The 16,338-nt window shown below is 57.2% G+C and overlaps 1 protein-coding gene across 34 annotated transcripts in view; it reads left to right on the forward strand.

Moving 5' to 3' along the window:
• The window catches only part of LOC135188796 (protein disulfide-isomerase TMX3-like), a 40,663-nt gene extending 31,030 nt beyond the window's left edge, over positions 1-9,633 (forward strand). For 9 of the 34 annotated variants that reach the window (XR_010307853.1, XR_010307833.1, XR_010307841.1 and 6 more), the window contains 4 exons: positions 892-1,021; positions 1,809-1,877; positions 3,258-3,820; positions 4,578-4,818. Coding sequence is in view for 10 of the 34 variants with exons in the window: in XM_064168456.1 (XP_064024526.1) it covers positions 892-982; positions 1,080-1,234; positions 1,809-1,877; positions 3,783-3,820; positions 4,578-4,755 (531 nt within the window). In the remaining 24 variants the exon portion in view is untranslated. Of the gene's footprint in view, positions 1-32; positions 355-531; positions 714-891; positions 1,022-1,079; positions 1,235-1,808; positions 1,878-3,257; positions 3,881-4,577; positions 4,819-9,521 lie in introns of those variants that run through there. The other 25 variants (XM_064168456.1, XM_064168457.1, XM_064168458.1 and 22 more) reach the window with 18 other exon arrangements.
• Positions 9,634-16,338: the final 6,705 nt, after the last annotated feature.

The following is a 16,338-nucleotide window of genomic DNA, read 5'->3' on the forward strand; positions in this document are numbered from 1 at the left end:
GTAAGTAGGAGATTTGTTTTGTTGATTTGCTTTGTTTTGTCGCTGAATACTTGGTGCAGCTGGCCTCAGATGCTGTTTGTTCACAAAGGACACACTACTGTGTGATTGGTGGGCATAGAAGCAGTAATTGCTGACAGAAGCACGCTTGTGACCTTGGCTGTAAATTCATGAACAGGCATTACAGTGTTTCTGTCTCTGCAAGCCAAAGTACTCTCATGCTGAAGAACTTCTTCCTCAGATCCACTCTAAGCAGCCCTGCTCTCCCTCAGCTTCAAACCATTCCCCTTGCCCTGTCTTTAGACACCCTTATGGAAAAAGTCCCTCTGCAGCCTTCCTGCTGCAGGTTCCCTTCAGGTACTGGGAGGTAGCTTTAAAGTCTCCCTGGAGTCTTGTCCCCTTCAGGCTGAGCAGCCCCAGCTCCCTCAGCCTATCCTCTTAGAAGTGCTCCAGCCCTTGGCTCATCCTCGTGGTCCTGCTCTGAACTGGTTCCAGCAGTTTTTCGTTCTTCAGCTGGATGTGGCCATGTGGAATGTTTTGGGTTGTGCTTTTGCCTTTGCATGCTGAAAGACTTCCTGTGTTACCTTAGTAGTACGTTTCATGTGCAAGGTTCCTGTCTGTGATCTCTTGCTGCTGGGGAAGTCATGAGCTACCTGTGGGGGTGTGAAATGCAGTAAGCTTCCATCGCGTTGCCTGCACGGATGTGAGGGGACAAAGTACTGCTGAGAAGCTTTTTTGTACCATTCTCTTCCCCCTTCCCCTCTTGCCTTTAAGGGAACACACACAGGGAGAAGCTCACTGAGCGCCCTCTGACATGCTGTAGGAATTCTTTGCTTTGCAGTGTTTTACACTGTGGCTCTTCAAACCTGTAACCCATCTGCTTTCCATTGCCAGCGAGCTGACCATCCGTACTACCGTCGCCTTGAATGCCTCCAACCAGCAGTGTTTGCTGCCAGACAGACACCTGGAGAAGACAGAGGACATGGTTAAGTTCATGAAGGATATCTTGGATGGTGCTGCTGAAGTAAGTCTTTGTTGTGGCTTGAGATATATTGGTTGGTGTTTGGTTTTTCCCCCCTTAGCTGCGGTGGCTCCGATTGTTACGCCGTGTGATTTATCTTCCTGTCCTGGCTGTCTTCCCGTGCTGGGTGCTGGCAGTGAATACGTGGTGAGGAGTGCTTGGGGTGTGCCATCCTTTGCTGTTCTCACTGTGGGAACTCCAAGAGCCATGGAATGGGTGCGTTATGAGTGATGCACAATTAATAACCAATATTAATGTTGGTATCCAGGCAAAGGTTGTTAATAACTACAACCAACCTGTTTCTTATCATTCAGTCTCTGCAGAAAGCTTATTGACAAGGTTCAAAGCACACAGCTGGGGTATTTGTACACTTAGAATCATGGAATCAGCCAGGTTGGAAGAGACCTCCAAGCTCATCCAGCCCAACCTAGCCCCAGCCCTCTCCAGTCAGCTAGGCCATGGCACTAAGTGCCTCATCCAGGCTTTTCTTGAGCAGCTGCAGGGACGGCGACTCCCTAGGCAGCCTCTGTGGTCTGAGAGCAGAGCAGCAACTTGCTGTTAGTTTGCTGTGATGGTCTCAAACAACTGTGGGAGAGTTTGGCCTGAGCCTGTTGGAATGCTTAGCCTTACTGGAGGAGCTGGGAGCGTCTGGGCAGCATGAAATGCAAGAGCAATTGCTTTTCACTTCCTTCTTAAGGGACTTAAGGGTTGGGAGGTCTGAGGAATGAACTGTTGGGATCATAACTGCAAAGTGTCAGCAGTTTTGACATGGTTCCATTTGACATTGCAGGCACAGGCTGGTGATGGACTTCTGCAACGAAGCAAGAGAGTCCTCTGTGAGGCCAAGGCTGCTGTAATGGTAGAGTTCATTGCTTATTCAGTGAGGTGATGCTCTTGTCAGTCAAGAAGGACTTAGTTGCAGAGGCTTTAGAAATGCTTTGATGTAAGCTTGTTGCTATGCTGTGCCTAGTGTATCTATTGTCACTATTTAGAACTAGGCTTAAACCAAATGAACTTCTGGATTAAAACAGCCAATCATGTCTGCCACAGTTCTAACTGTTCCACCTGCATGAATTTCACGTTTTTCACTCTGCTGTTAGTCTGATGTATTTTAAGGGACAGAATCATGAAAATCCAACCTCTTTTCCTTGAGCTTTTTGCCATCGCTTCAGAGGTTCTTTTGTGTTCTGAGCAATGTTTTGGTTTCAGTCTGTCCCAGTCCTCTGTCAGCCTCCCAGCCAAGAAATCTCTGCTCCTGGTGAGGCGGAGCAGCTTCTGTCTGTTGTTACTTGTCCTAGTGCTGAGCACCACCAAGCAGCAGCTGGCACCTTGGTGCTGACCCCTGCCCCTCGGCAATGTATAGACGTTAAGGAGATCCCTTCTCTTCCCCACACTAAACAGCCCCCCTCCTTCTCGCTCTCCCCCCCACCCCCCTCCTTCTCGCTCTCCCCCCCCACCCCCCTCCTTCTCGCTCTCCCCCCCACCCCCCTCCTTCTCGCTCTCCCCCCCACAATAACGAGAGCCACACCAGAGGCCAGAGCTGTGCTGTCTCAGCAAGCAAAGGGCAAAGTAGGCAACGAGATGCTGTAGGGACTCTGACTCTTGCGGCCAGGCTGCAACAAGAGGAAGGGAGAGTCTGGCCCCCAACAGGTGAAAACAAGAGAGGAGCAAGGCAGGAAGCACAAAAGCAAACCTCTCTCATGAAGGAAACAGCACAACTTCAAGCACAGCTTTAAGCACAGCATACCAAGGAGGAACAGAAATCCCAAGCAGAGCAAAGGGGAGGAGTGGCTTAGAGAAAAGCAAAAGCACCCCACAAAGCACACAGCCAAAACACCACCCCACAAAGGACACAGCCAACCTACCCCCGCAAAGGGGATCAGCAAAGGCTTCTGCCTCTCCTGGGGCAGCTTAAAAAGGGGAGGTCAATTGAAGTCTCCTCCCACCCCAGCTGTGGCCACTTTGCCCTCCCTGCTCAGTGCCCTTTATAAGCAGAGCAGGAGGAGCCCAGCCCCAAGCTGGGCCCATTGCGGGCCAAGGGATCCTCCGCCTGGCATCCCTGGTGAGTGTGCACGGGTGAGCACCCGGTGCGTGGTGGAGGGTTTCAAAGGCCGGGGGGCCTGGCTGGCCCCCTGGCTAGCTAGGGCCACCTTAGGGCTGGGCTACTGACCCACTGCAACATCCCCCTTAGCTCACGGGTGCTAAGTCTGTGTTGCTACTGAGGCTGAGGTTTCTCTAGGAGGTTGGATCCTCGAGGGTTTTGCTCTGGGTTCTGCGATGGAGGCAAAGATGGAGCAGGAGCACTAACTGGAGCTGGTAACGGACCAGCAGCAGCAGCTGGTAATGGAACTGGTAATGGAGCAGAAGCTGGTAACGTAGAGTGGAGAGGAGGAGGAGGAAAGCAGCAGAGACTGCCCGGGGGAAGGCAGAGAGTGGGGGCAGGACGGCAGGGGCTGCCCGGGGAAAGGTGGAGGGCAGCGGCAGGAGGGCAGGGAAGAGGTACAGAGCTTTCAGGTGCTGAGCTTCAACAGAAAGACCTGATGGAAAAGAAAAGAGACTAACTTGTTTAGCAAAAGTACTCTCTGGAATTTCCCAAGTCGCTTATTTATTGAAGGGAGTCATTTGTTGGTCATTGTCATCATGAGAGAGGACCTTTTGGTTTGCGTTAGGGTGGTTTGGGCTTGCCTGTAACTCCAGGCCCCTCAGAAATTGATGGGGGGGGAAAACCCCAACCCATGGATGTTCTCTTGGTTGTCTTTAACAGATAAACCAAGAGCAAGTGCGACTGAAAGAGCTTTGCAGGTAACAACTCTGTGACCCTGTTTGGAGAGTTTTGAATTGGTCATTGCCAGCGAGATCAAGGTAGTGCCCCTTGGCCTTGCTGCATGTGGTGAACTGCTCCTAACACAGCCCAGCTGAACACAGAGTCAGGTGAAATGAAGGCTGAAGAGATAGGAAAAGTCTTTCTCAGCCTCATAGCTAAAGACAGTTTAGTTTCCCCAAGAAGTCCCATTCTACCTGTTGTGCATTGGTTTGATGCCAAAGCCAAAACAACTGCCCCAGACCTTTCTATTTTCTCAGCTTTGGTGTAAATGAATATGAATTGAGGTTGGATGAGGCCCTGAGCAGCCTGTTGCAGTGGGAGGTATCCCTGCCTAGAGCAGAGGGTTGGGACTGGATGATCCTTGAGGTCCCTTCCAACCTAAACCATTCAATGAAGTCTTTTATCAGCTCCTAGGATTAGTGACAGTGGGGAATGTTTGCTTGCTATGAGCTGAGGGAGCTGTTTCCTAAATGGAATGTTCATTAGTTCTTTAGCACCTGAAAATGTTGGCAGGCTACTTGATAAACCTCCTGGAACGCAGGGGCCTGTTGAATTGTTTTCCCAGTGCCTGAACAACTTGCAGTGCTGTAATGGCTTAGCCTCCTGTTTCCCTCCAACACAGAAGTGAGGCAAAAGTAACACAGCCAAGGAAAAACCCTCTGGGTTGAGATCAAGAGGTAAATACAAAATGAGATCCTGCAGTGCACAATTACCTTAGCCTGTTTCTGTTTGCAGAAAGCAGGAGTCAGCCACCTGCCACCCATCCCCTCCTGACCCCAACCCCAGAAACCCAAAGCAGCACTTGGCACAGGAGGTCTCTCGTGTTGCAGTCTCAACTTCAAGCCCTGGAATACTTTGCTTCAGCCAGCAGCATGGGGTTGGATACCAACAGCAGAGTCGACTTAACCTGTGACTAAGTGAACTTTAAGTGTTCTGACTCCACAGTGGAACCTGATAAAGAAAGATGTGAATGGAAGCAGGCTCTGACTGCTCTGTGTAACTGATGAGAAGCTTTCTGAAGGAGGTGAATTTGTTTTACAGCCCTTCACTCAGCTGGTTACAGATCTTCAAGGCAGCTGCTGGTGCAGTGTCTGTTGGAGACTGTTAGCCACTCTGAAGGAGGGAGTTAGTGGAGCATCATAGGAACATGTAGAGAGATTGGTCAGGAAAAGGCATTTGTGTTACCCTTTTGAGTCATTTGAGTCACTTTTATTGTAATCCCATGGCTGAGAGCAGGACTCCTTTGTGTCCAGGGTTAAAATCTTCAAGGAGAAACAGTGCCAAGGCTCTGAATTGATTGGGACTTGGTGCTGCTAGTTACAATGTAGGACAGTTAAGGCAGTCCTGTGTTTTGTGATTTGCCTTTTTTCCTACCGTTCTAGTTTTGGCTCGGGCTAGTGTGAAGTGTCTCTGGAACGAGGTCCTTGTGGTCCCTTCTGACCCTGACTGATTCTATGATTCCAGCAAGCAGCTTTTGACTTAAAAACCCCTGAGGTCACTGCAGCACCTCTCTATGGAATAAAAGAAAGGGATTTTGCTGCACTGCTGAGAACTGTTTCCAGCTCTGAGCCTTTGTTGTTGTGGTTGTTTTTGGTTCGTGTTTATAAACAGCAGTAGCTAAGCAATCCTCTCTGAGCTATGGACCAGAATCTGCTGCATCCTGTGCAAGAAGCAGATCCCAGTGTGATCTGGTGCAGCTGTAGCACTTCCTAACTGCTAGGTTTGGGAGGAGGGCATGTGTCTCAGTCGTTTCTGAGCTGTGATAGCAATCAGGTGTCTGCTTAAGTCTTGACCCTCTGCCACGTGCTGCCACGTTCACCAGATCTTTCTCCCGGCTTCAGGGAGAGAAGGAGTGTCCAGCTCCCAGAGTGGGTGTCAGAAGCGATGTGAAGTGAAAGGGGTTTGCTGAGGTCATGTAGGAAGTTGTGTGAGGGAATCTGGCAGTTTGGTTTTTGATTTCTTCAGTCTCTAAAGTTTTTCTTGGAGCAGCTTCACTGCAATCCTTTTAAATGCACAGAGTATCAGCACAGGCCCTTTTAGACAGTCCTCCAGCTTTGCTGCAGGTCCCTTTCAGATACTGCAGCGTAGCTCGAAGCTCTGCCTTCTCTTCTGCAGCCTCCACAGCCCCAGTTCTTTCAGTCCTGCTTCCCAGGAGAGGTGCTGCAGTCCTCTGCTCCTCTTTGTGGCCCTCATCTGGCAGAAGAGCTGTGTTTTTCCTCTAGCTCCTGCAGAACGGCCTTAATTCTGGTGTCAGCAGCTCCCCCTGTGTCTCCTCTGCTGTCTCTAAATCCCTCAAGAGTAGATCAAGGAAGTGCTGAGTAGCCCCAGCTGGAGTTGAGAGCTGTCCCTATAAACTGAGTGTGTAGGAGTGGCAGAGCGTGGGCTGTGCCTTGCGTGCGGTGTGCTGTTGGCAAAGGCAATAGGCAGAGCGGCGCTGGGCTGAAGGCGCTGCCCCCGGCCGGGCGCAGAGGCGCTCTCGGTTGTGTGTGCTGCCCCCCGGTGTTTGCTCGTGGGTACTGCAGTTGTGTGGCGGCTGCGGTGTGGCGCCGGTGCTCAGTGCTGCCACCGTGTGTTTGCTTGTCCACACTGCATTTCCTCAGCCGCGGCGGTCCCCCATTTTCCTGCCTCGTCTCTAAAGGCCGTGCACGATTGAAGTGGCTGAAAGCTGAGGGGAGGGGAGGAGAGGAGGGGAAGGTGAGAGGTGGGAGGGAGAGCTGAGAGCTGGTTTGGATTTGTAAGTATTGGAGTGAGGAGTTAAAGGCGGCAGGCAGGGGGGGCGGGCCGGCGCTCGGGCCGGCTCGGGGTGACAGATTTGGAGCTTCCTTTGGAGGAGGAGTTCAGGAGGTGGCTGCTGATTGGTGGATTGTGGTGGGCGTGGTTTGCCGCTTGTTCTGCCTCCCTCATTTGCATACATTTCAATATCAGGCTCTGCCTTTGAGTACCTTGGAGATGGGTTGGGGGTTGGGGAGGGGTTACCGGGAGGGTCAGCAGCTGATTGGTGGATCCTGTGGGGGCTGTGGGCATGGTCACCCCTGTGCCCCGCTCCCTCGTTTGCATAAATGAAGGCAGGGTCCACCTGGCGGAGTTTGGTGCTTTATTGGGGGGGGGGAAACTGGTTAGGATCGGGAGGGTCAGCAGCTGATTGGTGCATCCTCTGGCGTGGGCGGGGCCTGCCCCTGCCCCGCCCCTCCGAAGCGCTCGATGGTCTCCAGCACAGCCCCAGCAGCTCCAGGAAGGAGGAGACCTCCCCCCGCAGGCTCTGGGTCTCCCGGGGGGCTGGAGGCACTGGCCGCGGCAGGCTGGCAATGCCCTCACTGAGTCGCCAGCAGTCGCCGCAGGCTTGCAGTGGCCCTCTGCAAGCTGGCACTAGTCTCACCGAGTTGTAGTGACCTCACCAAGAAGGCGCCGAGAGCGACGGACTTGCTGTGACCTCATCAATGCAGCGCCGAGCGCGTCGAGTTGGTCTGACCTTACCAAGATGGCGCCGAGTGCGACCGGTTTGAAAAGACCTCATGAAGATGGCGCCAAAGCGCGACGAGTGGCAGTGACCTCATCAATAAGCGCCGAAACTCCGCAAGCGGCGGTGACCTCACCAATATGGCGCTCAACGCCGCGGTCCTGGCGTTGCCCGCAGCAAGCTGGCAATGCCCTCACCGAGTCGCCACCGCTCGCCGTAGGCTGGCAGTGACCCTCTGCAAGCTGGCGCCGCCCTCCGTGAGCTGGCACCGCCCGCTCTTAGGCTGGCAGTGCCCTCACCATGACGGCGCCGCCGGCAGCGCAGGCTCGGCGGTGACCTCACCAAGGTGGCTCCGGGGGCGGTTCCCGCCGCCCCTCCCCTCTCGCATGCGCAGAGCGCTCAGGCCAGGCCGCAGGGAGGGGCGCAGGGGATAGAGCCACTCTGAAGGCTGCCCGGGGGGCGTCTGGGCCCCGGAGGTGGTGAGTGGGGGTCGGAGAGGGAGGGGAGAGGTCTGTGTGGGGTGGGGGTGGCCGCTGGGGGGGGGGCGGGGGGCAGTGGGGGGAGGGCCTGGAGCGTCCCCAGCAGCCTGGAGGGAACAGGGAGGGGAGGAGGGGGAGGGGCAGGGACACATACCCGGGGGGGGGGGGTCCGGGAGGCCGTGGGGGAGTTTTGGGGAGTCGAAGTTGGGGGCGAGGCCGCGGGGCCTGGGCCTGGGCCTGGAAGGGGTGGGAGAGGCTGAGGCCTGATGGGAGGGGGGGGGGGCGGAGAGGCCTGGGAGGGGTTTGGGGGTCTCTGGGGGGGACCTGGGGAGGGATTTGGGGGTCTCTGGGGGGGGTCTTTGGGGGGGACCTGGGGAGGGGTTTGGGGGTCTCTGGGGGGGGGTCTTCGAGGGGGACCTGGGGAGGGATTTGGGGGTCTCGGGGGGGGGTCTTTGGGGGGGACCTGAGGAGGGGTTTGGGGGTCTCTGGGGGGGGGTCTTCGAGGGGGACCTGGGGAGGGATTTGGGGGTCTCTGGGGGAGGTCTTTGGGGGGGACCTGGGGAGGGGTTTGGGGGTCTGTGGGGGGGACCTGGGGAGGGATTTGGGGGTCTCTGGGGGGGGGTCTTTGGGGGGGACCTGGGGAGGGGTTTCGGGGTCTCTGGGGGGGGTCTTCGAGGGGGACCTGGGGAGGGATTTGGGGGTCTTTGTGGGGGACTTGAGGAGGGATTTGGGGGTCTCTGGGGGAGGTCTTTGGGGGGGACCTGGGGAGGGGTTTGGGGGTCTGTGGGGGGGTTCTTCGAGGGGGACCTGGGGAGGGATTTGGGGGTCTCTGGGGGGGGGTCCCTGGGGGGGGACCTGGGGAGGGATTTGGGGGTCTCTGGGGGGGGGGTTTGGAGGGGAGCCTGGGGAGGGGTTTGGGGGTCTCTGGGGGGGGTCTTCGAGGGGGACCTGGGGAGGGATTTGGGGGTCTCTGGGGGGGGGTTTTGGAGGGGAGCCTGGGGAGGGGTTTGGGGGTTTCTGGGGGGGGTCTTCGAGGGGGACCTGGGGAGGGATTTGGGGGTCTCTGGGGGGGGTCCTTGGGGGGGACCTGAGGAGGGATTTGGGGGTCTCTGGGGGGGTTTCTTTGGGGGGGACCTGAGAAGGGGTTTGGGGGTCTCTGGGGGGGGTCTTCGAGGGGGACCTGGGGAGCGATTTGGGGGTTTCTGTGGGGGGTCCTTGGGAGGAGTATGGGGGGTCCCTGGAGGGCTCTTTGGGGGGGACCTGGGGGGGTCTTGGGGGGGGGGTTTCCTTGGGGGAGGGTCTTGGGGAGGGATTTGGGGGTCCCTGGGGGGGGTCTTTGGGGGTGTCCTTGGGTTGGATTTGGGGGTCCTTGGGTGGCTTTGGAGGGGTCTTGGGGAGGAGTTTGGGGGTCCCTGGGGGGGACAAACCTGGGGAAGGATTTGGGGGGCCTTATGGGGGGGCCCCTGGGAGAGATTTGGGAGGGGTTCTGGGGGTTTCTAGAAGGGTCTGGGGCTGTGCTAGAGGCTTCTGGGCTCATCTGCAGTGAGCCTGGGGGCCCTCAAAAGGGTCTGGGGACAGGTAAAATGGGCCTGGGGTGATGCGCAGGGTTCAGGGGCATCAGAAGGGGCATTGTGGGCATCTAAGTTGGCCTGGGGTCCTCTGGAGGTTGCCTCCCTCTTTCTGTCTCTGTTGTTTGTGCCCTGGGTGAGAGTTCTCTGCTGTGTTTGTTCTCTCTTTTTGCAGGGAGCTGAACTGCTTTGCCCCAGCCCAGCTGCAGATCTGCACTCAGCCTCAGCCCCAAGCCCTGGCAGGGTGGGATGCTTTGGTACCAGGCCGTGGAGCTGTTTTGAAATGCAATTGCTGCTTGCAGCTGGTTCAGAAATGGATTTCCTGTGGCTGTGGGGGCAGAAATGTCTCTGTGGTGAGTTGGTGCCAAGTGCCAGCCTTGCTTAAAGCCTTCTCTTAGGCCTTTCAGTGTGCTGATGGTTGCAGAGGAGAAGCTCAGGGTGTGAGGGAGTGAAAACTGAAGGGGGTGTTCAGGTGTGGGGAGAGGCCTCTGCCCCTGGAGAGGCTGCTGGGCAGTGCTGCTGCAGCTAAGGTCTCCCTCGGGGAGCTGTTCCCCTCAGGGGCACTCTGGGGGCACTGTGCAGGAGGTGGCAGCCAGAAGGCAGCAGAGCTGCCTGGGCCTCGTTGCTGTGCTGGCCAAAGCAGGTCACTTGTGCAGCTGTGCCACTTGCTGCTCAGGGCTGTGCTTGGGCAGAGAGGCAGCTGTGCCAGCAGCCTGTGCCGCAGTGCAGTTGGTGCTGGTGCAGTGCAGCCTTTGCTGCTTGGCTCTGGGCTGATGGCAGTGGAGCCCCAGAGGCAGTGGTGCCAGGGCAGCTGAGCAGGGGCTGGGCTAGGGGCCGAGGCTGTGCTGCCTGCAGAGGCTTTTGTGTGCCTGTGTCGGGGTGGATTTAACATCCTTTTACTGCTGGGATGTGCTCCTGCTGCTGCCTTTCTGCTGCCCGGCTGGGAGGGGTCCAGAGGGACTGGGAGACACCAGGAGGGGTTGGGAGGAGACTGGGAGAGCATTGGGATGGAGTGGGAAGGGATGCATGAGGGCCTGGGAGGGAATGTGAGTGACTGGGAGGGGAATGAGTAGGGCTGAAGGGGGTTGGGAAGAAATGGGAGAGGACTGGAAGGGACTGGGACTGAGAGAGACTGGGATGGACTGGGGAGGGGCTGGGAGGGGAATGGGATGGAGGAGGAAAGGACAGGAATGGGAATGAAGGCAATGGGGAGGGAAGTGGGAGAGGACAGGGCCAGACTGGGAGGGATTGGGATGGATTTAGTGGAAGTGGGAGAGACTGGGATTGGGAGGAGACTGGGAGGGCATTGGGATGGAGTGGGAGGAGTGGGATGGACTGGGAAGGGCCCTGTGAGGGGATTTGGAGGGACTGATGGGAACTGGGAGTGGAATGGGAGGGACTGGGAAGGGACTTGGAGAGGCTGAGAGAGACTGAGCCAGACTGGGAGGTGTTTGGGAGGCAGTGGGAGGGATTCAGTGGAACTGAGAGTGACTGGGAGGGATTGGGAGGAGAGGGAGGGGTCTGGGAAGGCATCAGGGATGGCCTGAAGGGATTGGGATGGGGAAGGCCTGGGAGGTAGTGGGAGGGGACTGGGACGGGGCTGGGAGGGGAATTGGAGGGACTGGGAGAGTGATAGGGGATTGAGAGTTACTGAGGGACTGGAAGGAGACTGGGATATGCTGGGAGATAGTGGAATGGACAGGGAGGGATTGTGAGGGGCTGGGTGGACTGGAAGGGGACTGGGAAGGACTGAGAGAGACTGGGCTGGACTGAGAGGGGACTGGCCTGGCAATGGGAGGGAGTGGGAAGGCATCTGGAAGGGATCAGAAGGAATTGGAAGAGACTGAGAGGGAATTTGGCATGGGAGGGTATTGGGAAAGGCTCTGGGGGGATTGCAAGAGACTGGGATGGACTGGAAGGAGTGGGATGGACTGGAATGGGACTGAGAGGTGTCAGGGAGGGGAATGGGACTGGGAGGTCCTGGGATGGGACAGGAAGGGGAATGGGAGGGACTGATGGGACACGGGAGAGGAATGGGATGGACTTGGAGGGACTGGGAAAGGACTTGGAGAGGCTGAGACTGAGCCAGGCTGGGAGGGGTTTGGGAGGCACTGAGAAGAACTGGGAGGGAGTGGGAAGCCTGCAGAGGACTGGGAGAGAGTGATAGGGGATTGGGAGTTCCTGGAGGGGACTGGAAGGGGAATGGGATATACTGGGAGGTAGAGGAATGGACCTGGGAGGGAGCTGGGTGGGACTGATGGGGACTGGGAGGAAATGGGAGGGGGACTGGGATGGACTGGAAGGGATTGGGAGAGAGTGAGAGGGATGTGGAATGAGTTTGGAGAGACTGGGAGGGACTGGAAGGGATTGGGAGAGAGTGGGAGGAATTCAGAGAGACTGGGAGGGACTGGGGTGGAGTGGGAAGGAATAAATGAGTGACTGGGAGGGGATTGCGAGGGACTACTTGGAACTGGAAGAGGAATGGGATGGTCTGGGAGGGACTTGGAGAGACTAAGCCAGACTGGGAGGGGTTTGGGAGACACTGAGAAGGACAAGGAGGGGACCAGGCTAGACTGGGGGGGGATTCAGAGGAACTGGAGGGATTGGGAGGACGACTGGGAGGGAGTGGGATGGAGTGGGAAGGGATTGAATGAGGGGACTGGGAGTGATTGTGAGTGACTGGGAGAGCCATGGAGGGGAACAGGAGGGGCGGATGGGGAGTGGGATGGGATTGGGAGGGATGGCGAGGAGTGGGAGGAGACTGCGAGGGTAGTGGGAGGGAAGTGGGAAAGGATGAGGGACTGGGAGGGCTGGGAGGCAGTGGGAAGGCACTGGGAGGGGATTTGGAGGGACTGGGAGAGAGTGATGGGGATTGGGAGCTGATGGAGGGGACTGGAAGGGAACTGGGGTATACTGGGAGCCATTAGGATAGACTGGAAGGATTGGGAGAGGACGGGTGGGACGTGATAGAGAACTGGGAAAGGACTGGGAGAGACTGGGAGGGGACTGGATGGACCTGGCAAGAACTGGATTAGGACTGGGAGAGAACTGGGATGGGCCTGGAAGGGACTGGGAAGGATGGGAATGTGAAAGTACTGGGAAAGGAGTGGAATGGGATTGTGAGGGACTGGGAGGGAGTGGGTGGGATTCAGAGGAACTGGGAGAGAGTTGGATGGACTGGGAAGGGATCTGGGAGAGACTCGAGGGGACTGGGATGGACTGGGAAGGGGACTGAGGTGGCATGGAGGGGTATGGGGACTGGGAGGTACTGCGAAGGGACTGAGAGGGCAATGGGATGGACTGGGAGGAACTGGTGTGGAACTGGGAAGGGGGGGGAAGGCCCAGAGAGAGAATGGGAGGGAATGGGTTGGACCTGGTTAAAGACTGGATTGGGACTGGAGAGGACTGGGAGGGTATTAAGAGAGGCCTGGAAGGGTCTGAGAAGGGGGATGGACTGGGAAGGATTGGGAGGGGCTGGGTGGGAGTGATAGAGGATTGGAAGGAAATGGAGAGAGGACTGGAATGGGACTGGGAAGGGACCAGGGTGGACCTGGTACGGACTGGATTTGGACTGGGAGGTACTGGGAGAGGACTGTGAGGGAACTGGGATAGGCCTGGAAGGGACTGAGGAGGACTGAGAGGTGGCAGGGAGGGGACTGGGCCCGGGAGAGGATTGGGGGGAATGGGAAGGGTTTTGGAATGGATTGGGACTGGGCCAGAGTGGGAGGGGAGTGGAAAGGTAGTGGGAGGGTGTGAAAGGTAGTTGGAGGGCACTGGATGGGGACTAGGGGGGATTGGGATGGACTGGGAAGGGACTGGTGAGGATTGGATTGGGAGAGGCCTGGAGGGTACTGAGAAGAAGTGGGAGGGGACTGGGATGTACTGGGAAAGGAAGTGGGAGGGATTGAAAGAGACTGGGGTGGGACTGGGAGGGGGTTGTAGGGAGTGGGTGGGATTCAAAGGTACTGGGAAGGACCGGGAGGAGACTGGGAGTGGGGTGGACTGGGAATAGTGGAACTGGGAGGGGACTGTGAGGGATTGGATGGGACTGGGAAGGGGCCTGAGAGTGGCAGGGAGGGAAGTGGGACTAGAGGTACTGGGATGGGATAGGGAGGAGATTGTGAGGGACTCATGGGAACTTGTGGAGAAATGGGAGGGAATGGGAAAGGACTGGAAGGGGACTGGGATATACTGGGAGACTGTGGGATGGACTGGGAAGGATTGGGGGAGGGCTGGGTGGGACTGACAGGGGCTTGGGAGGACTGGGAAGACTGGGATGGACCTGATGACGACTGGACTGAGACTGGGAGGGACTAGGAGATGACTGTGAGGGAACTGGGAAAGATCTGGAAGGGACTGAAAAGGACAGGAGGGGAGTGGGATGTCCTGGGAAAGGAGTGGAATTGGATTGTGAGAGACTGGGCTGGGACTGGGAGGGGACTGAGAGAGAGTGGGTGGGACTGGGAACAACTGAGCTGAACTGGGAGGGGACTGGGAAGGGGCCTGAGAGGTGCCAGGGAGGGAATGGGACTGGGAGGTAGTGGGGATGGGGGCAGGGAGGGGAATGGGAGAGGACTGATGGGAAGTTAGAACAAGGAATGGGCTGGGCTTGGAGGGAGTGGGAGGGGATTGGGATGGAATGTGATAGGGTCTGGAAATGGATTATGAGTGACTGGGAGGGCACCTGAGCCAGAGTGGGAGGGGATTGGAAGGGATTGGGATGTTCTGGGAGCTAGTGGGATGGACTGGGAAGGATTGGGTGAGGCTGGGTGGGACTGGGAGTGGATTGAGAGGAACTGGGAGAGGTTGGGAGGGACTGGAGTTGGACTGAGACTGGAGGGGACTGAGGTGGACCTGCCTAAGGACTGGATTAGGACTGGGAGAAAAATGACAGAGGAGTGGAAGGGACAGAGAAGGTCTAGGAGGGGAGTGGGACTGTACTGGGAAATGACTGGAGTGGGATTATGAGAGACTGGGATGGGACTGGGAAGGAGACTGAGAGGTGGCGTGAGGAGAATGGGTCTGGGAGGGACAGGGATGGTAATGGGAGGAAGTGGTGGGAACTGGGGGAGAATGGGATGCACTGGGCTGGAGTAGGAGGGCATTGGGAGGGAATGGGAAGGGATCTGGAATGGATTGTGAGTGACTGGGGGGACTGGGCCAGAGTGGGAGTGGACAGGGAAGATACTGGGAGGGGAATGGGAAGGCAGTGTGAGGGTGTGAAAGGTAGTTGGGGTGGGATTGTGAGAGACTGGGATGGGACTGGGAGAGTATTGAGAGGGAGTGTGAGGGGACTGGAAGGAGACTGGGATATACTGGGAGCTAGTTGGATGGAGTGGGGAAGGATTGGGTGGGGCTGTGTGGGACTGATAGCGGGATTGGGCGGAGATTGGAAAGGACTGGAGGGGAGTGGATGTGTTGGGAAAGGACTGGAAGGGATTGTGAGAGACTGGGAGGGGACCAGGAGGGATTGTGTAGGACTGGAGTGGGATTGTGAGAGACTGGGAGGGACTGGGAGGAGGATTGGAGAGAGTGGTGGAATTGAGAGGAACGGGGAAGGACAGGGAGGAGCCTGAGAGGGCATTGGAATGGACTGGGAGGGAGTGGATGGTGTGGGAAGGGATCTGAAGGGATCTGGGAAGGAGCAGAAGTGGGGAGGGGGACTGTGGGGGATTGGGTGGACTGGGAAGGGGCCTGAGAGGTGGCAGGGAAGGAATGGGAAGGGACTGATGGGAAGGAAGAAGAAGAAGGAGGTAGAGTGGGAGGGGATTGGAAAGGAATGGGAAGGGATCTGGAATGGATTGTGAGTGCCTGGGAGGGGACTGGGAAGAGACTCGGGAGGGACTGGGAAGAGACTGGCAGGGAGTGGAAAGGTAGTGTGAGGATGTGAAAGGTAGTTGGGTGGCCTGGAAGGGACTGGGAGATTGGGACGGGAAGTGGGTAGGATTCAGAGGACTGGGAGAGACTAGGAAAGACTGAGAGGAGGACCAGGAGGGCATTGGGAAGGACTGGCGAAGGGATCTGGGAAAAAGTGAGTGGAACTGTGAGGGGACTGGGGGGGATTGGGTGGGGACTGGGAGGTGGTGGGGTGGGAAGGGAGGGGAATGGGAGAGACTGCTGGGAAGTGGAGAGGAATGAGATGGAGTGGGAGGGAGTGGAAGGGGATTGGGAGGGAAGGGAAAGGGATCTGGAATGAATTGTGAGTGACTGGGAAGGGGGACGGGGGACTGGGAGGGGATTAGGAGGGAGTGGGAGGTGACTGGAAGGGACTGGGATGTACTGGGAGCGAGTGGGATGGACTGGGAAGGATTGGAAGGGGGCTGGGTGAGACTGGGAGGGGATTGGGAGGAAATGGGATCAAACTGGGAGGGACAGAGAGAGACTGGGAGGGGATTGGGAGGGAAGGGGAAGGGATGGGAGGGGAAGTGGGAAGGGGCTGGTACAGACTGGATTTGGATTGGGAGAGGCCTGGAAAGGACTGAGGAGGACTGGAAGGAGATCAGGAGGGATTGGGTAGGACTGGAAGAGACTGGGAGGGAGTGGGATGGGACTGGGAAGGGATCTGGGAAGGAGTGAGTGGGTCTGGGAGGGATTGGGTGAGACTGGGAAGGGGCCTGAGAGGTGTGAGGGAGAGGAATGGGCCTGGGAGGCCCTTGGGATGTGGACAGGGAGGGGAATGGGAGGGACTGATGGAAGTGGGATGGGATTTAGGAGGGACTGGTGAGGGTGGGAGGAGGACTTGGAGGGACTGAGAGGTAGTGGGAGGGAAGTGGGAAAGGATGAGGATGGAGTGGAGGGACTGGGCTGGACTGGGAGGGGATGTGGAGGGCCTGGGAGAGAGGGATAGGGGTCAGGAGTTAGTGGAGGGGACTGGAATATAGTGGGATCTAGTGGGGATGGAGTGGGAGAGATTGGGAATGGATCTGAATGGATTGTGAGTGAGTGGAATGGCAATGGAAAGGGACTAGGAGGGAGTGGGAGGGAACTGGGAT

Source organism: Pogoniulus pusillus, chromosome 30 (genome assembly GCF_015220805.1).
Source record: "Pogoniulus pusillus isolate bPogPus1 chromosome 30, bPogPus1.pri, whole genome shotgun sequence".
NCBI lineage: Eukaryota > Metazoa > Chordata > Aves > Piciformes > Lybiidae > Pogoniulus > Pogoniulus pusillus.